Source organism: Colletotrichum orchidophilum (assembly GCF_001831195.1).
Source record: "Colletotrichum orchidophilum strain IMI 309357 chromosome Unknown Scaffold_57.1, whole genome shotgun sequence".
Taxonomy (NCBI): Eukaryota; Fungi; Ascomycota; class Sordariomycetes; order Glomerellales; family Glomerellaceae; genus Colletotrichum; species Colletotrichum orchidophilum.
Genome location: NW_019173013.1, coordinates 15,787 through 42,464, shown reverse-complemented (window position 1 = coordinate 42,464; position 26,678 = coordinate 15,787). Strand labels below are relative to the sequence as shown.

The 26,678-nt window shown below is 52.8% G+C and overlaps 8 protein-coding genes across 8 annotated transcripts; 3 read left to right on the top strand and 5 right to left on the bottom strand.

Annotated features, from left to right (window-relative positions):
- Window positions 1-287: 287 nt before the first annotated feature.
- On the bottom strand, window positions 288-1,337 carry CORC01_07215 (uncharacterized protein; the record flags this gene model as incomplete). The annotated part of the gene is made up of 3 exons (XM_022618853.1): window positions 288-834; window positions 1,019-1,151; window positions 1,229-1,337. The coding sequence occupies 3 exons, from the start codon at window positions 1,335-1,337 to the stop codon at window positions 288-290; spliced, it is 789 nt and encodes a 262-aa protein (XP_022474587.1).
- Window positions 1,338-2,200: 863 nt separating this feature from the next.
- On the top strand, window positions 2,201-2,697 carry CORC01_07214 (uncharacterized protein; the record flags this gene model as incomplete). Its single annotated transcript, XM_022618852.1, has 4 exons — window positions 2,201-2,209; window positions 2,321-2,392; window positions 2,470-2,540; window positions 2,625-2,697. The coding sequence occupies 4 exons, from the start codon at window positions 2,201-2,203 to the stop codon at window positions 2,695-2,697; spliced, it is 225 nt and encodes a 74-aa protein (XP_022474586.1).
- Window positions 2,698-3,119: 422 nt separating this feature from the next.
- CORC01_07213 (2OG-Fe(II)oxygenase superfamily protein) lies at window positions 3,120-4,399 on the bottom strand (the record flags this gene model as incomplete). Its single annotated transcript, XM_022618851.1, has 2 exons — window positions 3,120-4,119; window positions 4,173-4,399. The coding sequence occupies 2 exons, from the start codon at window positions 4,397-4,399 to the stop codon at window positions 3,120-3,122; spliced, it is 1,227 nt and encodes a 408-aa protein (XP_022474585.1).
- An 825-nt stretch (window positions 4,400-5,224) lies between these two features.
- Window positions 5,225-8,214, bottom strand: CORC01_07212 (WD domain-containing protein; the record flags this gene model as incomplete). The annotated part of the gene is made up of 3 exons (XM_022618850.1): window positions 5,225-6,987; window positions 7,041-7,831; window positions 7,883-8,214. The coding sequence occupies 3 exons, from the start codon at window positions 8,212-8,214 to the stop codon at window positions 5,225-5,227; spliced, it is 2,886 nt and encodes a 961-aa protein (XP_022474584.1).
- Window positions 8,215-8,708: 494 nt separating this feature from the next.
- Window positions 8,709-9,118, top strand: CORC01_07211 (RNA polymerase N/8 kDa subunit; the record flags this gene model as incomplete). The annotated part of the gene is made up of 3 exons (XM_022618849.1): window positions 8,709-8,744; window positions 8,802-8,860; window positions 8,923-9,118. The coding sequence occupies 3 exons, from the start codon at window positions 8,709-8,711 to the stop codon at window positions 9,116-9,118; spliced, it is 291 nt and encodes a 96-aa protein (XP_022474583.1).
- Window positions 9,119-15,074: 5,956 nt separating this feature from the next.
- CORC01_07210 (uncharacterized protein) lies at window positions 15,075-17,657 on the top strand (the record flags this gene model as incomplete). The annotated part of the gene is made up of 7 exons (XM_022618848.1): window positions 15,075-15,295; window positions 15,351-15,567; window positions 15,636-15,734; window positions 15,790-15,891; window positions 15,947-16,103; window positions 16,151-16,553; window positions 16,619-17,657. Coding segments are annotated over 7 exons (2,238 nt in total), but the record flags the coding sequence as incomplete, so codon positions are not given.
- A 671-nt stretch (window positions 17,658-18,328) lies between these two features.
- On the bottom strand, window positions 18,329-21,577 carry CORC01_07209 (uncharacterized protein; the record flags this gene model as incomplete). The annotated part of the gene is made up of 6 exons (XM_022618847.1): window positions 18,329-19,661; window positions 19,720-19,791; window positions 19,925-20,442; window positions 20,646-20,825; window positions 20,950-21,401; window positions 21,463-21,577. The coding sequence occupies 6 exons, from the start codon at window positions 21,575-21,577 to the stop codon at window positions 18,329-18,331; spliced, it is 2,670 nt and encodes an 889-aa protein (XP_022474581.1).
- A 1,349-nt stretch (window positions 21,578-22,926) lies between these two features.
- On the bottom strand, window positions 22,927-23,871 carry CORC01_07208 (uncharacterized protein; the record flags this gene model as incomplete). The annotated part of the gene is made up of 1 exon (XM_022618846.1): window positions 22,927-23,871. One exon carries the CDS (start codon window positions 23,869-23,871, stop codon window positions 22,927-22,929), a length of 945 nt encoding a protein of 314 aa, XP_022474580.1.
- Window positions 23,872-26,678: the final 2,807 nt, after the last annotated feature.

Here is a 26,678-nt window from a genome sequence, read left to right as displayed (position 1 = left end):
CTCGTTCCTGGATATAAGATCAATGGGTGGGTTAACTGGCAGAGAAAAGCAGCCGCATTGTGAGACTTCCAGCTCATAATTCCAAGACCGGTCTCCACATAGCGCAGGCCCTGGGACACATGAAGCACCATTCACCACATCATCTCACTATAGACGTATGCATCGCCGGCCAACCCCAGCAGATCCATCGACCCGGATTGGTTCATATTATCCGCTCTGTGGCTCTCATCTGCCGTGTTTCGGACGGGCCCGTTTTCCCCTTCCGAACACAGACCACTTTAAGCTTATTACGCCGTCTTCTTGCGTTGCGATCGCCTGACTGGGATCTCGGCCTCAACTATCTCTTCAGAGCTCTTCTTTCTTTTCGTCGGCGCTGCTGACTCTGTCTTTGCAACGCCCTTCTCTGCGATGTCTGACAGGGGGCCATCAGGCGCTGGCTTTGGCTCAGAGCCCTCCTGCTTGAGAAGGACGTAGGCTACTTTCTCTACGTCTAGGGCGGAAACGTCGAGTCTTCTCATGAGCTTTCCTACTTCGATGTTGAGGGACTCATACTCCTTCATGTTGTATTTGAGTGATGCTTTTTGGCCTTTGTTGCACAACCAGTAATACCCTTCATCGGAGAAGAACATGACCCTCTCAGAAAAGTGTACCGCAAGGAGAAGCGAAGCAGTCGCGGGGCCAATGCCCTTCAACTTGGCCAGGATGCCTAAAGCAGCTGAAAGATTCGATGTACTTCGGTAGCTCTCAATGGATTCCTGGATGGTCTCTGCAACAGTCGAAGAATCGTTAGATGACACGAATTTCATCAGCGTCGGACGAAATTTCCCGTGGCGGCTGCATCAAAGATATTAGACCACGCAATTCTTCCAATCACGACAGCAGCTCAGAGGCACATGATTCAACATGTGCGCACTTATGCGAGAGGCTTGGAAATGGGGCTATGCAGCGGTGGACCCGACCGAAGCTCCGCATGTACATCGGAGGGAAAACGTGTGATCAAGAAAGTTTTTGCACTCACAGCTTCCATTCGACGAGGATTTTTACGTCGTCATGGTTCATTTCGCGCTTCGGTCCATCTTGCGAAAACAGTGCCGGCGCCTCGACAAATCGGAAGTGATCCAATTCTTGCAGGATCTTTTGAGCAGGCTTGGCTACACAGAGGAGTCAGATCTCTGCCAGCAAGCTAGATAACAATGCGGGGAATGTGCGCGATCGAGGGCCGACATACCACCTTTGGTGGCCGAAATGGATTTGATGAGGGGCTCGTAACGCGCAAGCAGACGTTCAAACTCATCAGAAGACAGCTTGTCTGGTGACACAATCTTGGAGGTCGCCATGATGCGTAGCGTTCTTTGGTGTTTGGTCAGCACCACGGCTGAGATTGCGAATAACGGGTTTCTCAGTTCTCAGAGATGCGTGGAAGAGATACAGCATGGCCACGAGCAGGCTCTATGAGGTAGCTGCAGCCTTTCAGAGCCAAGTTCACGCGACCCTGAGAGCAGCGAGGTGGTGGATTGGACCGCGCTGCCAGTAACCTCTATAGCATCGAAATGAGCCAGAGCTCACTCGGTGAGCAATGTGGTAGCTATCGAATAGTGCCTAAATAGGTAATATCTGGGCTCAGTCCTACTCGGAGGCTCGTGGTTGATGGAGGGGCGGAAAGCCGCAGTGGATGCCGAGACGAGCCTGGTCGGTCAGAGGAAGCGTGGAAGCTGTAACTCTATTGGGGAACATGGGTCCGTTGAAATGAAACAATGCCAGGCAGCCAGGCATGTGAAAACGGCTTCTATAGCAACATTCCTAGAGCGCTACAAACAAAATCCGACCCGAACATTTCCCCCCCCGCCCTCAGTCAGTCCCGACCCACCAAAAGGCTGTCCCGTCGGTGAAGACCACAGGTGGAGACAGCAACTGGTAAGCTACTGGCCCGACAGGACCGTGCCCAAGACAGTCTGGAATGCCGATCCATGCAGAAGCGCTACGGGGTCGTCCGAGGGGCATGAGAGAGAGAGGGAAAAAAAAAAAAAAAAAAAAAAGGTGCCAACCGGTCTGCACCCGCTCTTAACTGCTTTCCTTTCCTCACTCCTCAAAATCTGACGAGCTCTTCACGAACGCTACCGACCCTTTGCACTCGACAACCTCTCCCTCCCCCCCAACACGATACTACAACGTGCCTCCAATTCCGACACAGATCATTAAGATGGGTAACGTATGTGCATCCAGCGGCCCTCCCCTCTCCCCCCACCGGTGATCAGGGTCCGGTGGAAACAAAATGAGGGGCAGCGCCGAAGCCGATGCTGACATTTTGGGGTAAACGCAGGGCGCAAAGGCTCAGCAGAAGCGTGATCGCAACGCCAAGGACGCGAAGCCCAAGGGCTCTCAGCTCAAGGCGGTACGTACAATTCATTCGCAATACCAATCGCTTCAATCGGTACTTGTGACCAGGCGACTGACACTACTTGCGACCAGAATGCCGCGGCCAAGGATATCCAGTGCCAAATCTGCAAGTCCACCTTCCTCAAGACTACCAAGGCACCGGCGTAAGTCACAACCTCCCGCCCCTTCCTCCTACGTGACTTTGGCGTTTTGCGATTCAGGGTATTGACATCGTGTCCTTGCGAAAGTCTCACCGAGCACGCCGAGAACAAGCACAGCAAGGGTCTTGCGGACTGCTTCCCCTCCTTTGTTGCCGCATAGTTTGATGGAGAGAGAAAGAGAAAAAAGAGCGAGGTCATGAACAGACTGGAGTTGCAAGGAGTTTTCAGGGACGAGCATGACGGTTCGACGTGAGGTTGAACAGACGATGGGCGGAGTCGGTCGAAGTCTGGCCCGGGCATGAAGCGAAAAGGCGTAATTTGGAATTTTGCCCTTTTTAATTTTCGGAAAATCAAGAAAACTACAATGCAATGAGTAAATGCATATTTACTACAACATGTGGTGCTCGGCAAGGTCGAGCGCGTCTGTTCTCCTGGCCTGTGTGAAATTACTGATTTTATACTGCAGGTTGGACTCTGCGCGGGGACAGTTGATGAGTTCCCTTGGACCCGAGACTCTATCCAGGCGCTACCACCTGGAGGAGAGAGGTCTCACACGAGGCTGAGATATGTATCCCTCCGCCCTCAATGCGCTGGAACAGGGACCGACGAAACCTCCAATACACCCTTCACATCCGCGCCCTTCTCCTCCTTCCCCCCACTTCCGCCGCCAGCAGCTCTAGCCTGCTCCTCGCGAATGGCGGCCAGAATATCCGGATACCACCTCTCACCGACATCCGGATGACTCTTGACCCTGTTCCTCAGCGTCGCCTCCCCAAGCGTCTTCGCGACCCCGCCCTTGCGGAACGTAAACTCGACGTCGTCGAGCCTCGCCCCGCCGTTCCTCTTCAGCACCAGCCGCCTCTGCTCCCGAATGTCCTCGGGCATCCGGCCCACCCCGACGGTCTCCAAATCCTCAAAGTCGGCATCACCCCTCACACCCTGGAAGAACGGGATCGAGAACCGCGCACCCTCGCCGGCGGGCGGGCTGAGCACGCGGTGCGTCGTCGACACGCAGACCCCCTGCGTCAGGGCCTCGAGCCCTTGCCCGATGGCCACGACCAGCGTCCCATCGACGGGTGGTGCGTCGATCCACTCGCCCCGGACGTTCTGCACCTGCAGGCCGCGGTGGTGGCTTGCCTGCAATAGGTAGCTGCTCAGCATGCTGTCCTTGTGCGGACCGACCCCTTGCCCCTGGATCCCCGGATCCGTGATGCCGAGTTCTTGCAGGTCGGGGTACTTCACAATCTTGAGCTTATGCTGCTGGTTGGCGTCGAAGTACTTGTTGAAGGCGTCCGGGGGCAGCTTGATGGCCTCGGCGATGAGCGAGGTGAAGGCGATGGAGACCTTGCCCATGCGGTCCATGTACTCTGTGAAGGTGGCGCGGAAGCCGGGTAAAGCGGATTCGGAGGGCCACTGATTCGGGGCCAGGAGGTTGTAGTACAGCGGATCATTCGGCCCCGGTAGCGGGTGTTCCGTCGAGAGGTCGATCTGTTCGCGGTGGTCTATCTTGCCCGCTGTGATCTCCGCCGAGAGTTGAGAGTATCCCAGGAAGGACTTGGCATTCTTCATCTCGATTTGTAATCTAGCCGGGATGTTAGATCGCCTGAAAGCCTGAGACTGTGCCTAGAGATTGACTCCCTGGACCAAAGGAGCTCGCTGTACTTTTCCTTGGTGGGTATATCAAAGAAGCTCTTGCCTTCTGTGATTACCCTCTTGAACAACTCGTCGGGAATGCCAACATTCTTGAGGTACAGAAACCCGACTTCCATGAGTGCATGGCGCAAGTTGATGAGGAATTGGGGTTTCGTCTCGGGGTCCTGCGCCAAGGCAAGGTCGAGAATCGGAATTGATGTGAAAGACATGGTTTCTCACTGCTGCTGTCTCATAATCTAATGGAATCCAACGATCGAGATCAAAAGTCTAAGGTTGAGCTGCACTAAAAGCGACACAACCGTAGGAACTTTAATGGACCGAGTTCGCGTATCACTTAGTATTGATTTTGACCACGGATTCGCTGTATATCAGTGGTATGATCCGGATAGGAGGAGGCTCCAGCATTAGCACGCCGCTGTTAAGTAAGCCGTTGTTTGAGCAATTGGGCGACGGGATGGCGTAATGCGGGCGGCGGGGCTCTCACCGATCAGCTTGCCCCGCATTTCGGCGCCGTGAGGTAATGTCGGTCATATTCACTATGTCGGCTCATGTTAGTCCTCATAGGCGCCAAAGACGAGATTGATTTAAACAAGCAGCGTTCGTTGTAATCGATGGCCGAGCGCTACGATTCTAGCCTTTACTGGCAAGGGAGTATGTCGGCTCATGGTCCTACATCATGTCATGGATAGCTTGGTTTTTCGCATTTTCTTGTCATAGTAAGTCAGGTGTCTCTCAATGTCATCCGATGATGCTCGCGCCATACACATGTAGCGGAACTTGGCTGCCAAAAGAATGATTTCGTTTTCGAGAGAAGCCGCGAATTCGAGTCGGGTTTGCCTCTTTTTGTCATTCCCTCTCGTGCCCCTCAGGAATTTCATAACGAGCTGCGAATCCGGAAGAAAGCCGCCCACCATTGGCGCGAACTCAAGCGAACCTCTCCAGAAGATACCCTTATTGAAGATCCAAATGCTTTTACTACATTCTTCTATTATCGGGTATAATGCACATAGATTGACAACTTTTGTTTAGCCGTTTCATGACCCCAGAGGCTTCGTCGCCAACAACCCCGTCACCTTATAGAACATGTCCTCAACCGAGGGCATTGCAAAAGCTGGCGCCGCATCAAACAGCTCAGCTAGCTTTTGCCTGTTGATGACAGCCGGCTGGGCGTCGTCATCGTCCAAATCCATCTCTTCTCCGTTGACAGCCTTTGTCTCCTGCTCATTGTCGCTAGCCATCTCCTCGTCCTCGATGGCGTCGTCCAAGATCACATCTCCAGCAACCGGCTCACTATCCAGCTGCATGTCCTCCAGTGGCCTTGAGAGAGCGACGGCGGCGGGATCCGAGGCCTCGGCGACTGTCCATAGTTGCGCGGCGTCGTCGACCGCGACGAAGCCTGACGAACTTCCGGTTGAAACGAGACTGGTGATACGGTGGGGGATCCGCCTCACGCACAGCAGCACAGGCTCCTCCGGTTTGAAAACTGCAAGCTGCGACGCTTGGCCGCCGGGCACGACGACAGCAAACGTCCGCGATTTGCGGTCAACAGCCAAGTGACTAAACTCCCTGACTGCCGTAGCGTTGCGGCCGCTCGGCAGCTGGATGCCATATTGCAACTCGTCGGCGACCACATCAAACACTCTTAGGTCATCCGAAAGAGTGATGATGTACGGGGACAGAACCTGAAGGCGGCGAATGTGGCCCTTCCACAAGTTTTCCAATGTTGATCTGATCTCACCAGTCTCGGTATCGATCACGTAGATGCCGCCATCATTTGAGTTGCCAAAGGCAACAAAAAGTGTCGAGCCGTCCTCAGAAAAGCACAGGCTGCCGCTGCGCTCACCCGTCACCTCTCCGGTGGTGGTAAGTGCATCAGCTCCCACGTTGCCTCCGAGGCCCACGGTCACGGTGCATGACCACGAGTGCAGAGCCTCACCAGCGTTGTCCTTGGACGCGATGCCATCTTGCTGCCTTGTTCTTGACTGCCATATCCGCGCCATACCGTCATCTCCAAGGGTGGCAAATCTATTCGTTGTGTGGTCTGCTGCAAGGGCCAGGACCGTCTCTGGCCGACTTGTAACGTGCGGGCTGTTGATTCTCGAAGACAGGGCAAAGTGCTCTTCACCAGATGTGGCAGACCAGAACTTAAGGTAAATCTCGCGCCTTTCTCTCACAAACTGCTCACGCGCTTCTGGAGCCACCTTCTCAACGTCACGCTTAGGGGGTTGCCAGTCGTCAACGGTCGCCAGCCACCTGCCGTCATGCGAGAACGCGACGTGGGTGATGCGAGGTTCTGAGATGGGATTGCCCTTTGACGTGATGTTGATATCTGTCGGCTGGGTTCTTGCCAGAGCTTGCTTTGAGATACTCCGGAACGACTCCATATCGAATGATTGCAACAAGGGTGCTGACTGGATTTCGCCAGCCAGCATAGACTGCTGGCCCGTCCCAGTGCACACATACAGTCTTGAAGGCTCCGCAGGGTTCAGTGCCGCAGGAACCGGGTGCCGCACCTCATCTGACACAGACCAGACACGCTTCACGAGCAGGTCCTTTGGCGTAGAGGTAAATCGAGCCGCCGACTGAATACCCGAGATATACGTCGATGGCTTCATCTCTGCCGTGGATAAGACCATAGCAGAGTTGTCGTCCAAGTGGACTGCGTAGGATGCTCCAGTGGGAGACACAACGATATTTTCTATACTTCCCGAGAGATGGGGGAGATAGTCCCTCCTGCCGGTGTCCATCTGCCAGAGCACGAGGACATTTTCCGAACCACCGGAAATCATGTATTGACCTGGGATCTGTTAGTGTTTGCCTACCAGAGCAACTGGAATCCGGGGCTCTCACCATCCTTTGACCACTTCAAGCTGTGAACAGCCCTCCTGTGCCAGTGAAATTTACGGCTCTGAAGAGCGTCCCTCTTTGATTTTGGTGCATTCAGGTTCTGCAATTTTCTGAGAATGTCGTCGTAGTAGTAGATAGCACCACGGGCACCACCCGCAATCAGGTCGAGGACAAGAGAATTTTCCCTGCTGTGGGTGACTCGAATGTCGAGGGAGCAGATAATATCGGTCGTGTCGAAGGTGAAGAACTCCCACTCAGGACCGGCGCCGGCCTGGGATGACTCTGGCGTCGTAGTACCGACAATGAGACCATCCTTTGTTGCTCCGACAATGACCTTGCCATCGATACTAGAGCGCAACAAGTGGATTGCCTGGTCGACCTGCTTCGTTGCAAAGAGGACCTCGGAGGTGGGTTGCTTGAAATCGGGACCGGAGTATGCGACAACTTCGCCCTTTGCGTGCTTCTTTCCCTCCGAGACGTACAGAACCTCCATCGTCTTCTTTTCTCCCTCGATTTCTGCCACGGACAGGTCCAGAGCCGTTTGCGACTGAGTCCGGAACTCGTCGTAGACACCGGTTCCCTTCTTCCAGTTCACCCGCCAGACCCTGCCGTCGGAGCAAGCTACCCAGAGGAAGTCGGGCTTGAGTTGCGATTGGCGCGTGGCGACGATTGTAGGAGCAGAAGACTTTTCCGCGTATGTATTTTGGACCACCGGGAGCGCGATTCTTCGGATCAGTAGTGACTCGGCTACCGAGTAGATTTGCAAGGATGTGTTGTAAGTGACAATCAGGTATCTGGTCTCATATTAGACCCAAGTCAACGAAGACGTCAGTGAATGCACCTACTTCTCATTCTCGGCGAAGATTGGGTCGATTTCAGCCATTCGGCCGCCCATTGGCAGGGAAATTTGCCATCCCGCCTCCTGGGCCTCCGTGTTCCCAAGCTTGACAAGTTCGGTCTCGATTTGGTCGTCGGTAAGGTCCTTCTGAAGCTGCGAAAGCACGTTCAATGCACCGTCGCGAAGATCGTCGGCGTCGGTATTCCCGTTCTTCTGACCATTTGCCGTACTCATCTTGGTCTTCTGTCGAAGGCGCTTCGCCTGTCCGTCCCTCTCGTTCTGCTCTCTCTTACGCTTCTTGGCATCCTCCCGATTTCTCGGGGTCGAAGGGCCAGCCATGGTGTATGTTGCGCGAAGTCAAATGACTTAGATGTCAACCAGTGTAGCAACAAGTCGGGGGCGAGGAGACAGGGAGGGGGAGCTGCGGCCTGGAGACTTTTGTTTCGTTCGGTAGTCTGGCTCGTTCCTGCTCTGTTTCGCACACGACCCTTCTTCGTTCCTGCTAGAAAAAAAAAGTTCAAGAGTTCCCAAAGAAATTTTGGTCCCGCTCAGTCGCCGGGCCATGCAATTGGTGGAGCTACCCCACAGTCAATACTGATAAGATAAGAAGCGGAGGAAATCACGGACCGACAAATTTTCTGTTCGCAGGATGCCCCGTCGAGCACCTTGTATCGACAGAGGCAGGCCCGAAGTTTCTTTGACGACGGCGACGATTCGGAAGCAAGAACACCAGACCGTGCAACGTCTTGAGAAGCGACGTACGGGCACCGCTACGGTCTCTCAAAAACGAACGTCCAACTGCTACAGCTTCATTTCCGACCTTTGCAGTCAAAATGATTATCCCCGTTCGCTGCTTCTCTTGCGGCAAGGTTCGTGGGCACATAATTGCATGCAATCAACACCCCGTGTCTGACTTGTTCTCTTAGGTCACTGGAGACCTGTGGGAGCGCTACCTCAAGCTCATCGACGACGGTATTACGGATGGGTGAGTCACCACGATAACGACCTTGGGATGCGACCTATGATAACCAATGTGCATGTCAATAGCGACGCGATGGACCAGCTGGGTCTGAAGCGCTACTGCTGCCGCCGTATGGTCATGACCCACGTTGACCTCATCGAGAAGCTCCTCAAGTACGCGCACCCGTCGATCACACGTGCCGGAGTGCTCTTAAAAACTTACAAACCCTACAGGTACACTCCCGACGGTCGCAACGAGAAGAAGATGTCCTTGAATCCGTAAACTCGTCGGAGACGGATTTAACGAATGGAGTTTTTGAAAACATGGGCATTGCAAGGCGTTAGGGAATCTCGAGGGAGGCAGAGTGTGCTACGCGAAGATGAGAAGCCGTGCTCGAGCCGTGACAGCGACGTCGGCGGACGTGTGCTTAGCCACAGATGAAAGCTCCCGTCTCCGATTCCCACGGGTAGCAAGGGCCAGCCGCCTGTGGGCAAACTTATCAAGCGGTGGCAAGAGGCATATCAATCGGCATCGAGACAAATACGGGCCTGGGTGAACCCCACACTATTGAAATGGATGGTGGCTGGAAATGAAATGTACGAAGGAAACCTGTCTCGGAAGGTCTCGACTTTTCAAAGATGACACTGCCCGTCCTTCCGCCGCCCATCATGTGACTGGACAGCATGTTGGATCCTAGTCAATGGATGAACCCTGGCCGGTACTACCAGTCTCCTTGCTGGACGATCTGGGTTCCTAGATCAGCCACCATTTGAGACTTTGCTCCAACAATAAATGCAGGTAGATGAGGTGATCTTTAAGACGGGCATCCGCATGTATAGCAGTGCCACATCCCAACGAGGTTGTAAGGCGTTAGCAGAATCACCGGGTGTCTCTGAGTCTAACGGTAGGGCGTCCTTTTGATGTGGCGGTCAAGGCGTAGTGTAGCAGCCAGGACGAGTAAGTACATGCCAGTGTGTCTGGCCGCTAATCGCTGACCACTTGTGCGCCTTGCTGCGACGGCCTCTCAAAGTGGGCGGTGAAACTGTGCTGGATGGGCGAAGAATATGGTATCTACACGGCCTGTGCCGGCCAGAAAGCCTCAAGCTTCTACCCATCAGTGACGTTGTACAACAGGCTCATCCTGAGGACCAAAATAAGACACAAGGCTCTTCAGATAAACTCTCTGTCCGGGTACACGACCCGGGAGAGCCTAAGCCTGTCTGCCGATTTCTGCCTGGTCCTTCTTTGATTGCTCAATCCTGGCGAGTGGTGACCCATTATTCCTTGTTTCTTCTTCTCGCGTAATGTCCCAAGCATTAACGGGGGACATGGGTCAGCAAGACAGCGGGTGTAAAGTGCTGTGCTGGCCGGGTAGCAGTGGCTAGCTTGAAGACCCGAGGGTCTGGGAATGGCGCAGTGGTGGTTTTTGCCGCGAGATGCACCAACAAGAATTCTGGAATGGGACGATATCCGCCGAAAGTTCATTTCGCGGATGGCGGTGATTTGTCGCAGGGACGCAGGGTATCCGTAGCTCCAACAAGCCTTGGTTTGCCGCATGGCGTTCAGAGTCTGGAGATCCGTCCACTGGACTGACGCATATGCGGGACCAAAGACCGGCTTATCCGTACAGATAAGCAAAAACTCGCACCCGAAAGGTCCACAGCTCCGTAGTATCGAGTTACATTCGTACACAAGTGCTTCAAACCCCGAACTTGAGGAACTGGCGCAACCGCGAAAGGATTCGACTTTAGCGCGCAACTGCAACTGTCAGTGGCTCTCTATGTCCAGAACTGCAGAACTCCGGCTTCCTACATGTCGTACAGAGGGTGGCCATGCCGAATGAGGGAACTGAGCCGTAGGGAATCCGCAGAGCTGCTTGTTGGCGCCTACGCGCGTCGGCCTGCATGCGTGATGCGGTCGTGGCGTCAGGGATACTACGAAGCAAGCAGAGACCCCCCGGCTAGTCGCAGGCCGGCGTTCAGAATGGGAGGGCTCGTGGAAGAACGGGATGGAAAAGATCGCGTACCACGCAGGGACTTGGCTAGAGGTTTGTTCTCTTCCTCTGTTGATATCAGGAAAATGAGTTTGCCGCAGGCGTCGGTAATATTGACATCGTATCTGATCCTTCGACGTGTGGAGGGCAGGGGTGGTGGGAGAATAGTCCGGCCCCTCCATCGACGATCAACGAAGTGGTGCCCGGTCACAGATTCCTGGAGGCTGGAGCTGGCAGAACCCACCGGGTCGCCGGGGTCGAGGTGGTTGTTTTTGCCAAAAATCGTGCTAGCGCTGTGATCAGTCGAAGGCACCTACATGACACCCAGAGCTATCACCGTACTAGGACGATGGCTGGGACGGGATTCTTCAAGAAAATGACGGCTTTGATGGATGATGAATAGTTTGTGTTCAGGCTCAGCAATTCTATGCAGTTGGATGGTTTGCAAAGCGCAGATAGGTTTGCGAAGCGAAATATTGTCAGGTGATGAGCCTGGCTGCGAGACATCGACGGATCGCCACGGACCCTGGCAGGGGCGGGGTTTTCTCGAGCAACAGGATTCTTGGAATGTTTGGCCGAATCTTCCTAACCGTTTCCATGAATTGACTACCGAGGATAAGAGACACCGGTTTGAGGTGTGTGTATTCTGTCAGTCTCAAGAAATAGTTGTCCGAAGATGATTTGTTGTAAGCGATTTTATGCCACCAACGGGACGAGTAAATATCCGGTCGAAAGATTTCATTGGGCTTTAAATCGGGTCCTTGCTCCTCAGTCTTCCACTTGAGAACTTAACGAGCATGCTATGCTCTAGTAAAAAGAAAAAGAAAAAAGAAGAAAAAAAAAGTACTATGATCAAGTTAGAATACTGCCCGACCAGTTAGATGACACAGTCCGGCTAGCAAAGCTGTCGAAGAACGACTCGAACCAACAATCAAAACGCAACCAACGGTGAAGGAGGGATACGTACCCGCCACTAGGATTTGAAGCCGCAACGGGCCCTGGCTTCCATCCAATACTAGTGTATAATGGTATGTACTCATCCCATCCCAGCCACAGTTAAACAAACGGTAGGCTTGGGTGGCCTGTCAGACCTAGCGTGTGAATGAAGGTCGATCAGGGCCCACTTCGTGTCGAACGGTCACCGCAGCGTGGTGTCGCTGGGAAATTCTCCCTCGTTTTTGTTTTCATCCCCCCTACTGCTGAGGAGACGCCGTTCCAAGTCGTCGGAATTCTTGTAGCCATGAATAGAAAAGAGAAGCGGGGATTTGTATACACCAATGCTATTACTGCAAAGCAGAAGTATGATGCGTGACATCTACATTCGCTCGCGAATCTCCTGTTCTTGCACCCTCCTGCGGACGATTAGCTTTTTGTTGATGGAATAGACGATAGAGAAGTAGAAACTCGGGTAGGAGTACATCACAGACCATCTCTCTCTCTCTCTCTCTCATACGGCAGACGGGCAGCACTTGGCCCGACGTCTATTGACTTGGTCAGGCAGATTCTGGCGGAGCGGGCAGTACCAATCAAACGTCCCAAGTTGTTTCGGACACAATGTGTGGGAGGCGTGGCTTTGTTTATTTTGTGACCGACGAACTCCTACCACACTTCTCCAAGTCCTTGTCTAGGATCGAGGGCGAGGTCATGCTCGGTTCCGTTGCGCTGGAGCCGGCAAATGGGGTTGGAATCCACTACAGTCTGCGTTGCCCGATGAAGTGAAGAAGTGCTGTATATCTGCTCTCAATCCCCAACAGAGCTCTCCGCTTCGCAGACACACATTCCCACCAGGGCGGCAAACAGGGACCGAGACTGGCAATGAAGACGGCCACGACGACGGACAGGCAGAGCCGTTCACAACTACGCACGCGCATGTCACGGCCCCCAAATGCACAGTACACAAGGAGCTTCAGGTAGCGTGACTGACTTTCCGCGACTCCATGACACGGCATCTTCAGATTGGCCCGGGGAGCTGCCTGGAGGGGACGAGACACTCTTGGGGGAGGTTGCGAGAGATATCCGCCTATCCAACCCCGATATGCGAGCGGGCACACTGCACGCAATCAGAAGGGGGACAAAAGTCCCCATCCAGAAATGCAGGCGGCGGTCGATACCGCTGGGGCCCAGCATACCGGCTCGGTCTAAGCAGCTTGTCTCTGCCGGCCTCAGTTTCTGGTCGGTGACGGAAGAGAGGATTCCCTCCGTCCGAAGAGTTCTGAAAAGATGGTCTGAAATTGAACTTGATGAAGAGGAATTTCTTGTGAAAGTCACCCACGTCAGAGTCGAATTGAGAACGCTGGAGGGTACCTACCTTAGCCTACCTACCTTAAGGTATTTGATAGCTCCTTAATGTCACCACGCTCGCTTTCCCTAACATTTCAATTAGGCCAGCCTCGCCACCCAAGGTCAGATACATTTCTTCCCTCCCTGCCTTACCTACCTAGGTACTCTGTAAGGTAAGGTAGGTATCTAACTTTCAGTTCCGCAAACAGCCACTCAGTGGAAGTGACTTTGACTGATACACCTCAAGCTGAGGAAGGTACTGCTGGCCCTGGATCTTTCCTTCGTGGTCGGGCGCCCCTTGCCTCTTCATCACTCACCCCCTCCGAGCTTAAGGCAACCTACCTAATGAAAGCCCCTCCGCTCCCAGTGGGGCAGTCGAGTGCAGGGGTCGGTTGTGGTTCACTGGATGAAGCGGGGCCCACCTTTGCTAAGCGCCGACGCCTGTCTGCTTTATGCAGCCCACAGCTCAACGTCGCTCTCCTCATCCACCGACACCACGTTGTGCTCATCTCTGACTGGTTGAACCCGTCAGGAGGTGCGCTGCTGTGCCCATGGGAGAAGACGCGCAGCTGCACATCTGACTGGTCCATCCATCGCCGTCGACATGCTGGCCGGTGCCTGTCTTAACCCTGGCCAAGTTCGCGGAGTACCCAGGGAAGGAGAATGCGCAAAGTGGTTGTAGTTGTGTCCGACTGAGGTGCGGTCGACGCTGCTTGTGGATTGGATCCCGCCTCGTGGAGCTCTCGTCTTCTTGAGGACCTCGGCCTTTTCTACTTCAACGATGTGGGCTATTAGCGTTCTCCCCTTCATCCTGTCGGATCACTCTCCTCTGCTCAACTGCCAGCGAACGCTACGACGATCCGTTTCTGCCCCCCCATCCCCCTCTGATTCATTACATTACCATGTGAGGTGCCTGTCCATAGGGCGGAGCGGGACTCGATCAACCACTCAGGCAATACACAAATTTCTGACATTTCTGATTTGGCTCTCCTTCACAACTCAAATCCAGCTTGTCTTGCTCGTTGAGAGACACATTGAACACCCAATATCACTGTCGGTTTCCTTAACCTGCAGCCATAACGAATCCTCGCCGTACTGTTGGAGGGTTGGCTTCTTTCTTTACCCGTACCACCGAACCGCCCGCCTCTGTGCCACCTCTGTCTGTATGGTGGAGGTTTGAAATCCACATCAACCGCGTCGTCTCAATCAGCTGTCGGCTGCTCTTCTGTCTGTCTCTTCTTTCATCCTGTCAACTTTCGCTTCCCTTGCCCGGCTGCCCGAGACCGCATAGACGACAAAGCCAGCGGTGGAGTCGTGCTAGTCATCTGTTTGGTCGAATCTTAGCCGCAGCTCTTTCTCAACCGCCCTTCCCAAGGTACGAGCATATTGCGGCATACCTAAGCTTAGTCGCACACACAGACGCAAAGCTCTCAGCCTGATCTGGCTCTCGGAAATTCTCCAAATTTCTCTCATCCAGGCGGTAGTCGCGTTGCCCGCAGGTCGATCCAACTCGCCTTCTCCATATAATTACCCTTCAACCATTAGGATCGCTAATTGGGCACCCCTGCTGCCAGAGCAGACCCGCCGCGACGCATCGAAACCAAACCTGGCCCTGTCGATATTTCGCGTGAGCGAGGCACAGACAGGTCGGCCTGGAGCCCCCCCGGTCTCCCTACCGTTGCTTTCCCAGCACTGAGGTAGTAGTAGGCGCAGCTCCTCTTAAACTGCCCTCCCCACCCTCTCGCTCTCGAGCTTCTTTACTTTCGAGCCTGCTGCTGCTAGCTTGGAAGCTTGGTGATCATCGGACCGTCGTCTACGAGGCCTTCCAGCACAGCTTTCTTCCTTCGCCTCGACGGCCTCTAGGATTACGACCAACACCATTTAGCCAGCGCGGTCCAAGGGTCGACCCAATCGAACAGAAAGCAAACTATTTGGGGCTCCCGAGGCATTCTTTGGATTTGACAGCCGCCTAATACCAGTCTGCTGGACAGCCCGGTTGACTTCCATCTCTACTTGTGTCAGTGCCGGAACGTTGTCGCATACCAACTGGTCGATAGACTGACGATGGCACTCGAAGCCCCCCTTCGTTCGTCTATCGGAAGTCAAATATCTGCTTATTCCCATCATAACGACATGTCCGTCTCATCTCCCGATAACGGCTCTTTTCAATCACCTTTCGCCAGCATGTAAGCTATGACGGTCATGCTGTACCGCTGTGCCCCAGCTAACAAATGAGTATAGGTCTTCAAATGCTTCAGACCACTCCGGCCGCAACGCTCTGCGCCCCAACTCCATTCAGAGGGTTCCGTCGACAAATTTGAATCTAATGAGCCCGAGCGATATTGTTGGACCTTCACCAGTCACCTCGACTGGTACTGAAACGACGGAGATCGAGGACGAAGAGGCAGAGGAGGTTCAAGCCCGGCCTAATGTTACCAATCCGGCACCACATCCTCAGGTTTGTCTTCCTAATGAACATCTGGAAATGATATCTGAGAAACAGGCAGCGTTACTGACAAATTTTAGCTTATGATGCTCTCGACGAATATCCCCGATCATGTACGGCAGAGTAGTAGCGAGGAGGCCGTATCAGTCATACATGCGCCGGAAAGCTTTCACAGCTGGGTAAGCATTGACTAGAACACTTTTTGAAGAGTGGCAGAGGCTGAATTGAAGTCAGGCTTCTACGGAGCCGACAGTGAGGCCAGATCAAAGTAGCACGAGATCATCCCCCAAGACCGATACCATGAGTCTTCCATCAGTCTCAGATCATGCAGTCAAGGTACGGCTCCCTGAAGTCTTCAACTTTAGGCAACCTGAATACTGAACTAGAGTAGTCGAGATCCCCTGGGCTACCTACTCCGCCTCCCCTTTCGACAGATATCAGACCCGTTCGGTACAGCTTGGACAGCGCAACGCCACGCGCGCAAGACCTACACGACATGCTCACTGAGTCTTCCCGGCTTAGGTCTAGCAGCACAAGCAGCCTTGAAAGTTTGTGTATTCCTGATTCTACGATTGGACGGTCTAACACCAGACAGAGATCGACGAGGCTAGAGAAGTAGAGACCGATGCCGAAAACTACGACGAGGAGCCTTTCGCCACCCCCGCCCTCCTGCAAGAAGATTCCGAGATCAGAGCTTTGCGAACCGCCCTTCAAGAGTGCTGGACTCTATGTAACACGCTAGCCAACTTGAGCTCAATTCACCGAACACGGATGTTCAACAGCTCAGGCACCCCTGATGCCCACGAAAAAGCTTGGATGGCTTGTTGGAGGCTTTGCCAACGCCTGTACGACAACCGTGACGAAGACCACTATGATCACCACGTCCGAGAGAATCTGGATCACTGCCGAGACTTTTGCCAGTCCCTCTTCGACGTCCGCCAGAGGAAGGATGAAGTTGCTGATTCTGTTCTGAGAGTCAGTTTTGAACTGAACAACCAGTGAGCTCATCTCAGGGATCGACAGGTGTTGGGCAAATTTGCTGACCGTATACCAGCCTCTATAGTGCCCAGGATATCCAGAATCTACCGGAACCTTTCCGCGAGCGTACTCTAGATTTCTACATCACTCTTTGTCATCGATTGATGAAACAGCGGAGCGAGCTGGCCGATGAAACGGACTCTTTGCTGAAGGCATGTTGGTCGCTTGCCGAGATGCTTTTTAGTTTGAGACAGAACAAGCGGGATGGAAGAGCGTCCGACGAGGAGCTGCTGTGTTCGGCGGTGCAGGCCTGCTGGGAGCTTTGCGACCTTTTCAGAGACGGGTGGACCCAAGTCCGACCAGACAGAAACACTCCTCGACCAAGCCAGACGAGCTTCTTCGGCCACCAGCAGCAGTATGACCAACCTGCGCGAGGCGAAAGTAGAGCATCGAACCGGTCGTCCTACTCAAAGAGGGAAAGCCATAAGAGCCTGACCGAAGAGCGGCCACGAAAGCCACCACCAGTACCTGAAACTCCCGTGACTGAGTTCGAAGACACACCAATCTCCCCAGAGAGCTCATCCCCTCGAGTGCCGAATATCCTCGTTCTTGGCGCAACATCAGACAGCGGGCGTGGGGGCCGGTGGTCAAGCAGTGCTTCCCAGCTGTCGAGCTACTCACAAAGCAGCAACAAGACATCCAGTACAGCGACAACAACCACGGCAGGCGAGGACAGCAACAGCAGCCGTATCAAAGCTCTCATTATTAAGGCGGCCATGAATGTGGGCTTCACTCGGGATCCGGCTCTTGACAGTAAAGCCGAGAAGTCAGCACTCCAAGCCTTCGTCAAGCACATGCCCACGGGATCTTTCGGCTCTCTCCCTGCGCACTCAACGATGTTGCAGCACTACAAGAACCTTGTGCATGCCGATTCATCGTTTAGAGGATCTTCGCTGCTGCCGGCTCGTGGAAAACGCATCTCGGCGCATGACCTGGCCAAGAGCGTCCACTACATGAGCCAGAGGTCCAGCCAGTATGCCTTTCTACGCGATCTCTACAGACTCGTGTTTGGCTTCCCACCTGAGGAGGGTGAGTCGAGAAAGTCGACAACCATTGCCATCTGAATACCATTTTTATTCAAACATTTTCTCGTTTGTCTTTTAATGCATTGCTCTCTGAAATTTTACGAAAACACTGTTACATCCTACTACACCACACACACAACGGAGAACAGAGCAGCGGGCTTATTGCAAGGAATATTCTGCTTGGAGAGGCCTGACTTTTAAACACACAAGCACGCGCACAAGCAACATACAAAACGGCATACGACATACCTGGAGGAGAGCGCCCGTCTGTTCGTTTCTACTGCACTAGATACCCATTGTGGACGGATTTCGGCGCCGGGAGCTTGGGCAATGGGAGGCTAGAAAATCGTGCGTCTTTTTCAGATTTCGATTTGAGAACAAGGGAGGCAGGGAGCGTCGTTCGTTACATTACATGTCACAATGGATATTGTGGCCAATATGGAGGGGAACCATCTTATAGCCTATGTCGCAATGACCACCAACTACCTATCTATCTAACTGCAAGCTATCGTGCCTGCGCACCTATGTTCCAGATATAATGAGGTCATTTGCTGAAAAGAAGGTGCGTAGTGGGAGGAAAGGGCTGTCGTATCGTAAGGTAAGGCGGGTAGGTACTGTGCAAGGGTTCGTTGATGCTCCATGCGACACAGATATGAGTGCCGGAGAATCTTGAGAAATGGTCTGCAAAAAGGAAAGTGCGAACCGCATCTCTACTCAAGAGGACCAAGAAACTCTTGGAAATGGCCGTCGTGGCTCTGTGGTGGCTCTGCACTGGATAAGTCAATTTGTCCCCAGCCAAAATTGTTTATGTCGTCCAAGTCAACGTTGCTGATGTCGCCCGAGAAGCTAGCAACGTTCTGGCCATCAGATTGTTGCTGTGATCTCATTCCAGAGAAGTCTCCCAAGCCTTCTTCATGCCCTCTCCCAACGTTAGAAGGTAACTCAGCGTAAGCATCGGATGCAAAAGTTTGTGGGTACGTCAGAAAGGCTGAGTCAAAGTCGCGCTCCAGCGCGCTGTCGTGAGCTGTCGTGCCCTGAAAGCCGTCTAAAGAGCTGCCCCAGAAGTTATATTCTGCGTCATTATTAGGTGCCTCCAACTGTGCATTCGACATCGATTGGGAGAAGTTGATGCTCGGGCTCGCGGATGGCATCGTTGAGCCTGTTTCTGTCCGCATGGGAACAGCCATGAGATCTGAGCCCTGACACATAGTATTGTCGAAGTACACGGCGTTGTTTCCTACTGGGCTCATCTGATGTTCGAATTCTGAAGGAAATGAGCTATCGTTTGTTAGTCCGTACTCGTTGTCGATACTGTTGAGAAGCTTGGTCAAGGGTGACACACTTGAATCTTTCGCTGCCTGTAGATCGCCTGCGCCTGTTTCCTGGTTCGTATGAGGGCTGGGGATCTCGGGTATAACCAAGTCGAGTAAGCTCAGTGACTGATCGTCTTGTCTTAATGCCTGGTGTGTCGTGTTGGTATTCGGAATCTGGGGCGAATACTTCAGGGAGGTCTTCTGGGACAATGAATCCCGCAACTGGATCTTCTGGCGCTTCGTGGTGCTTTCTCGGTGCTCTTCGTCCACGGCAGCAGGCACAGCCAAGGTTTCTCTCGTTGGCAAAAAAGACCCCGAGCCTTGCTTCACTTCTGCAAGCCCGTCCCACTTTCTTTTCTGCACTTTAGAAGGCTGGAACATTCGTTCGTAATGTTGTTGAACAGGTTGTTCACCATACGGCCGATCAGGATTCATCTGGAACAGCTCAAGTATTCTGTTGTGTGCTGCAGAATACTCCTCTGCCGAGAAGAGCGCTTGCTGATCCTGTGGTACTTCATCCTGCTGCTGCTGATGTTGTGCCTGTCCAGAGGATGAAGCCAGGTTCATGCGGATGTCGGTGGGAGAACCGTGTGTATAGTTTTCCATTGACTGTAGGTTTTCACGCATGGAATAACGGCGGTCCGAATTTGACTGCGGCTGGTCTGTGGATGATTTCCAGGACTGGTCGCTTTGATTGTTCGAGCACTGGGCAGGCGTATCCCAAGCTTCCCTTAGTTGGTTGAAATTAGTCAGTTGATCATAGCTCACGAGGCACTGGACTGACTCACTGTTGTGGTGATTGGGCTGCCGTCTTTCTATTACCGCCATTGTCTGGGACCTTTCCGTTGATCATCGCTGTTCTGCCAAAGAGTTGTTAGAAAATTGCATTGCTCTTCACATCTTCCTTTACTTTTTAATCAAAGAAAGTGAGCAGGGCCAGTGACATAGGCCCAACAACATAGCGACAAACCCCACACGAGGAAGAGAACTAACCCAAATTCAGGATCATGGCCGTATTTGACCTTGATATATTTAAGTTGAGCCATTGTGAGGGGCTTGCTGAACTGCTCTTCGTACTGGTCCAGAATTTCTTTCGGCTTCTCTCCAGCGAGACTTTGCTGGAGGATGAAGATGATCTGTTCCTCGGTGTAAGTAATTTGGCCAACCATCTCGACGGTCATACGTTTTTGCGCAGTATTTGGTGAGAACTCAGAGGCGTTGGAGGTTGTGGGTTGTGGTTGTGTTCGGTTGGTTAGGGAGTCTGCAAGAGAAAGATGGTTTGGAAGAGGTGCTGAAGCGGAGGAAGAAGGCGCTATGAGCAAGTGATTCATGACATATATTGCGGCAGGAGCCACGGGGCGTACTTGCAAAGGCAGTGATTCAGAACCGCAGATGTTCGCGGAAGGTGGAAGGAAGTTCTCCCGGGGGAGGCAGCCTCGTGAGCTGGGCACGCGACGCGACGGGTAATAAGTTGGGATGGAAGTTGAAGTAAGCCGCACTTTGACTGTCGTCTGTCAAGGCGCCGAGTCATCTCTCTATCATTGTAATTTAATTGTCTATATCTAAGTCTAAAAGGGGGGCGCGCGCATCCGGTTTATTATCTTTCGTTCAGTTTTTGTCTTATTCCGCCTCCAAACTCGCTCGCTTTATCGGATTGATCCTCGAGTTATCATGCTTGTTGCTTGCGCGCAAAAATCCCCCACCAGCAAGTCACCTGGGTGCCTTCCTCGTCCTCGCCCCAGTCATCCTGGCCATCGAGGGTTCCCTCCTCGATGCAGTTTAGGGGTCGTCCCTGGCTACCCATAGCATCTCTGAAAGTCTTGAGAAGCTTCTTGGTCGTTTCATCTCGCAATGGGACCATCACAACTGCGCGGGCATCATCTTCGATTGATAGCTGCTCAGAGAAAGCCCCCGCCAGAAGTCCTGGATGACAGTCGTCGTAAAGAGGATCAGCAGCAAGGACAACCTATGTACTGACTGAGCAACCTTTCTGTAGGCAAGTCTCAATGGTCACGTACCTTGAACTGATTTCTTTTGAGAAAAAGTGTTTGATCAACCTCATCATTCCCCGAGCCACCCCAAGTAAGCGCACCAGCGTCCAGTGAACCTCCAAGCTTCTCCACCGTGGCACGGTTGGCCTCGACATTGTGCCAAAGATTCGACATGATATCTGGCAAATCGCTGAGAAGAACGTGAGCCTTCCACAAGGCTGCCGCCGCAATTCCGAGTAAGCCTGTGCCAGAACCTAGCTCCAACACAGACGGCCGCGGCTCGCCGAGCGATTCATCGAAGAGCCGGAAGAGAGCCGTCGAACCGATGGATGGCAAGTGCTTGGCAAGAACGTAAGAAGACCCCCAGGTCTTGAGGCCCAGTGAATCACCGGTCAGGGGTGGCTCTCGAATAATGAGTTCGAATGTCGGCGTGAGGTCCTCCTCTCTAAAGGGCCACCGCCGCGTGATCTCGCCCATTGCTATACTCTACATCAGAGGCTTTACAAGTTTGAAAGGGAATCAGCCCTTTCTACCACATACCTGTTCTTCCACATCGCTCTGTCATCCTGCGACTAGCCTCTGACCAGATTTTCTCCTTCTCATCGTCGTCCTCGATCCAGGAGAGGCCGCTCTTGATGATGGATGATAAATACATCGAAACTTCGCGCCGGAAATATGCTGTGGCTTCTTGTTCATGAGCGATATCGGACCGTCTGCGTTTGTGACTCCATACTGGAGGGCTGAGTTCCAATTGCTTCAGTGTGCTGAGTAAATGATCACTTGACGGTTTCTGCCACATCTGCGGAAGATCCTTCGGTTCGAGCAACATGGTTGCTGATTTAAAGTCTACATGCGACTGTCTACAGAGTTTGCCCAATTCATAGAAAATGCAAAATAAGGGATGGCGTCGACCAACAAGAAATCCAAACAGTCAACGAGAAAGTGAGAAAGGGGACATGCGCCTCAGCGTCACGGAAATTTTCTGTGGCGGTCTAGACCTGCCCGAGGACCCCATCACCAAAACAAAGCGCAGGAACCATAGGTACCTTACCTTAGGTAACCTGGAAGGCAGCGTCCGACCGATAAGAATCCTTATCGCCAAGTTCCGTGACCCAGAAAACGTGGGGTCACGATCTGGCAGGTGGGGGGTTGCTTCGAGGGGTCTTTCGTCCCCGAGGTATCTACCAATATAGGTAGCTCACTGATTGGCTAGCCTCATTTGCAAGGCTGCTACTGGAGACCCATGCAACCCCACGTCACAAAAAAATCATACATAAAGTGCCAATTTCCGCGCAGGGTTGAAGTCCAGTTCTCTTTTTCCCTTCTCCAAGCACCGTCCTCTTCAACGCTGCGTTTCTATGCTACAAACGGAGAGATTCTCGCGCAAGCAAGAATCTCTCATTCTATCAAACTGGCATATGAGAAATTCGGAGTAACTTCTTCACACCACTCACCCAATGTCGCCTGCCTAGTGCGGGATGACGGGTCTGCCCGCGAGGGCCTGGCGTGATCTCACGTCTGCAATTGGCATCAGAAAAGCAGGGCCCGGGCCGTCCTCTTGCATACCCTGAATCCCATTGGGAAGAGGGGGAAGATGAGGTCTGGACTCCGTGTTCCTTTGGGAGAGCCGTTGCGAAAAGATTGTGCAGAGCACTTGAGTGCGATACGCAGCGTCTGGGCCCTGGCCAGCTTCGGCTGGTCAGAGACTTGACAATTCAATTCCGATCATTCTGTTGAGGACGGTGCTTCACCTTTTTTTTTCTCAGGTAAGATAATATTCCTCAGCAATGTCATGCCTTTTGACCAAGGATACTACTAACAAACATGACACCGCCTAATCATGCAGTCCATGTCTCCAATACCTTATCTCAACCTCCAACCATGACCGACGAGATGACCACGGAAACCAATTGATGCCTTCCCCACCAGTAAAATTTCAGCAAGAATCGATCGACGCCGCAGCAAACCGTGGCCATCGCCTGCTGCATCGCCCTAGTACCTGCTTCAAGATCCTGACTGTTCGTCGTTCTGTCCATATTCGCCAGCGTCATTCGAACCCCACGAATCGTTAGCCTCCTGAGGCTCAGGCTCAGTGCTTCTCATGTTTCCCGCCGGCAAGTCTCGCAGAAGGGGTTTCCAGATCTCGGACTGGGTATTGGCTAGAATCCGAGCTCTGTCGAGGCGTTCCACCAGATCTTGACAAGCGAGGTGATCCTTCGGGGCTTTATCGGCTAGGTCGACGGCTTCTTTGACCGCATCAATGATGATTTTGAAGTGGTGCCTGGCTTTGGAGTCTTTGTCGTGAAATGTAGATGCTGGCGACAAATTGTTGATCTCGGCGCGTTCGAGCGATTTCAAGCAGACCTTCACCTGCGCGACTACGGTACTGGAGTTGGGCGCCGGAGAAGTTCTTTTCTCGTCTGCCTCAGTCTGTCGTTCCTCTGCATCCTTCGACAGCATGTCGACCCAGAGCCTGTTCAGCGTCGTTTGGCTTGCGAAGACCCTAATCTTCGCGGCATTTTTCTGGAACTTTTTGAAAGCGTTGTTGTGAACTTTGTGTGCAGTGTCAAGCTGGGAGCGCATTTGATTTAGCACTAGTCTGACCTCAAGAAGGCGACCCTCGCGGGCGCGTTCATCGGCATCCGTGTCGCGTGGGGCCTGTCGAACAAGCGACCGATTGTCATCGGTTCGCCGGGCACGGTCGGTCTCGTCGCCGTTTTCTCCGCCGCGCCGGCCCTCGTAGGTTCTGCACTCGTAGTCATCCTCTCGGTACCGTTCGCCCGATTGAGGCCTCATGTTCGGCAAGGTCTCGCGGTAGTGCGGCGACCACCTGATGTTTGGCAACGACACGTGGAATCCACCAAGATCGTACTGCGAGGGCGGAGAGTACCGCGCTGAGTAAGGCCTCCGGGGCCGGTTGTAGAACTGATCGGGCCAGCTACAAGACATTGCCCAAAGAGACGATGGCTGCCACTTTTGTACGTGGCGAAAGACGGTTGCTTGCGTCGGCTTGCAGAAGGGGTTGGGACTGTTGCTCTTCGGTGCTCAAGAGTCTTCAGCCCAGAGCTGTCATCTGGAGCAGACTCGGCCATATTTGAATGGTTGGAGCCTAGGTTCTTTTGGACTCGGCTCCGTCTTGACCTTCGTCTTTTGAAAGAAATTTTGACCTGTCCAGGAACGGGAGTCCGCACGTCGATTTCTGCAGCCAGACATTGGATTGGGCTCAAAGGCATTCTGATCTGCGTCTTCCCTTCATTCTGGCACTTCTCATCCATCTTGTTGCATGTATTGCTGCCTGCCTGCTTGCAAGTTTCCGTATTGAAAGACTCACCAAACATAGGGCCGTTGCCTAATTGCTTGTCCTCCCTCTCAGAAGCAGCTCGCACCAAGTGAGGCAATTGTCTTGAAGGAAGGATCAGAATGTTCAGCTCTTTGCTGGCGTGACTTACATGGAGTTGGAAACTTTCCCCTCAGGTGGGATAAACAAATCACATCACGCTGCGGCCGAGATGGAAATAATATAAAAATCTTGAAAAAATATATTTTTTAAAAAATTTCAGCTAAGCGCTCTTCCATATTTTTCCTGTTCTCCCCATCCAGAAGCTTGCCATCTCAACAGTCCTGTCTTTCACTTCGTAATCATCTCAGCAAGCATGGCCGACGAAGATGGGCCTGGGTGACGTCCAAGGTTTAAAATTCCGATTTTGGACTTCTTCACTTCTCACACAAACCCGTGGCCACCGTCACCTCCAAAGAACCCCCGACCCCGGGAAAGGCTAGAACCAACGGCGGGCGGGCCAGAGAGCCGGCGTCAGTGTGGGGGGTTTGGAGCAGAGGTAGGCAGGGTGGCAAGGTATCCGTACCTAGGTAGCTTGGCAACCCGACCCTCCCACCCTTCTGGTCCCGCTAGTAGGGAAGGTAAAGTCACACGAACCCGCCAACAAACGGAGAGTTACGGTATTCAAGCAAAGATCGCAGCTTTGTCCGCGCGCCCTTGCCTCCTCTTTGCTGAGAAACAAACATCGGATACGTCTTCGTTGGCGCTGGTTAAAAAAGGGCAGGGAAAAACGGGGTTTGAAGAAAAGACAATCCATCACCTTTCACTCATTGAACAGGTCCCATCGCCTCCCTCGCTGGCTTGGTGGGTGGCGTACGTTAGAATTGCAGGTTCGTTTGCTTTTAGGTTGTAGTTTTCCTTTCCGTGGTATGCGCGCAAAGCCGCGAAAGGCGTGGCTGCTGTAGGCGCAAGCAAACAAGTACCTAGTTTGCGTATTATGATCTTAAACTTTGCTAAGCCTTTGTGGGCAAAGTCAGTCTAAATTTCTTGTTCATGTGCTGGTTGGGTCGGGATTGCTTGCTTGTTTGCCTGCAGGGAAATCCTAGATCTTGATCTGGATCTGGAAAAAAGAAAAAAGAAGAAGAAGGAGAAAATGACTAAAGAGAGACCCAAGGATACCTAGGTAGACTGGTAGACAGAATACGATGTTCTTGGTTCCTGCCCCACACCATCTTCAACAAGACTGAATCGAAGTGCCCTTTGAGTCTCTCGACTTGATTTCCTATCTGAAGACACTGACTTCTTTGATCAAAGTACAGCAAGGCCGGGAAGGGAGGGAAAACTCGGATCAAATGATGGGGGACACATCTCCTTGCTAATGCGCCGGGTTTCCCATTTCCAACTACCTAATTGCCGACTAACTTCACTTTCATCCTTTCGATTTCAAAACCAAAACCAAAAACCAAAAAAAAAAAAGAACAAGGAAAAAAAAAGGGTTACAGATGCTAGAACAATCCACCGCTGACATATCTGCTTGACCGACGATTCCCAATGGAACCTAAGCCATGAAATAAATTGCGGGGAGCTCTGGTGGGTACGCTCAAGTCCTTTCAAGTCTCCATGAAGCCCACACTTCTCAAGCGGAGAAACCCCGCTGTTGTGCGGAACGGCTGGAAGCAGACGGGGAACTCAATGTCGCGACGCCATGGAGGAATCTAAGGGACGGGAGGAAAGATTTTTTTGACTTGGCCGCCACTGTTTTTCAAAACTGCAAGTTGCCGCGAGTGCCCTCCCTCTATGAATGAGCAGCAGCCTGCAAACCCGAGCGTTGTACACATGTTGTAAGCGAGTCTGGAGGGGAGGACCAAATAAAAGAGATGAAGGAGCGGCGCACGGCCGTTTTCGACAACACAAACAGCCAAGGATTCGCAGTCTGCAGCCAGGCGGCCAGGCGGCCAGGCGGCCAGGCGGCCAGGCCAGGCGCGGGGTGCATGACGTTGATACCTTTGCATGAACAAACATCTCATCTACGGCGATACTAAGCAGATTCTGGTACACAACAGACGTACGGTCAACCAGAGCAGCAGGGCATCACCAGAGCAAATCACTTCACTCCAGCCAAGAAGGCAACTAAGTCATTCAGATCACTGTCATCTTGATTTTTCTGTTTTGTGTAGCTGACTACCATCTGGTATCAATCAAAACGACGAAGGTAAAAAAGTGAGTATCTCCAAAGGGAAGAATCCTGGCCCGTATCCACGGTGTTCCAGTCATTTAATTTTCCCCTCCCGAGTCCATGCAATCCTATATGCTGGTCGCCAATGCCCGTTCTGTCCCTTTTGATGCACTCCCAGTCCAAGTGAAAAGAGAGAAAAAGAATTGGAAAATCATTTCGCTGTTGCTGATGCTTAAGTGGCCGTCCTGTCTGGGACTCACTCGAGATGTCTCAAAGAGTTGTCGCTTTTTCCAAAGAAACCCC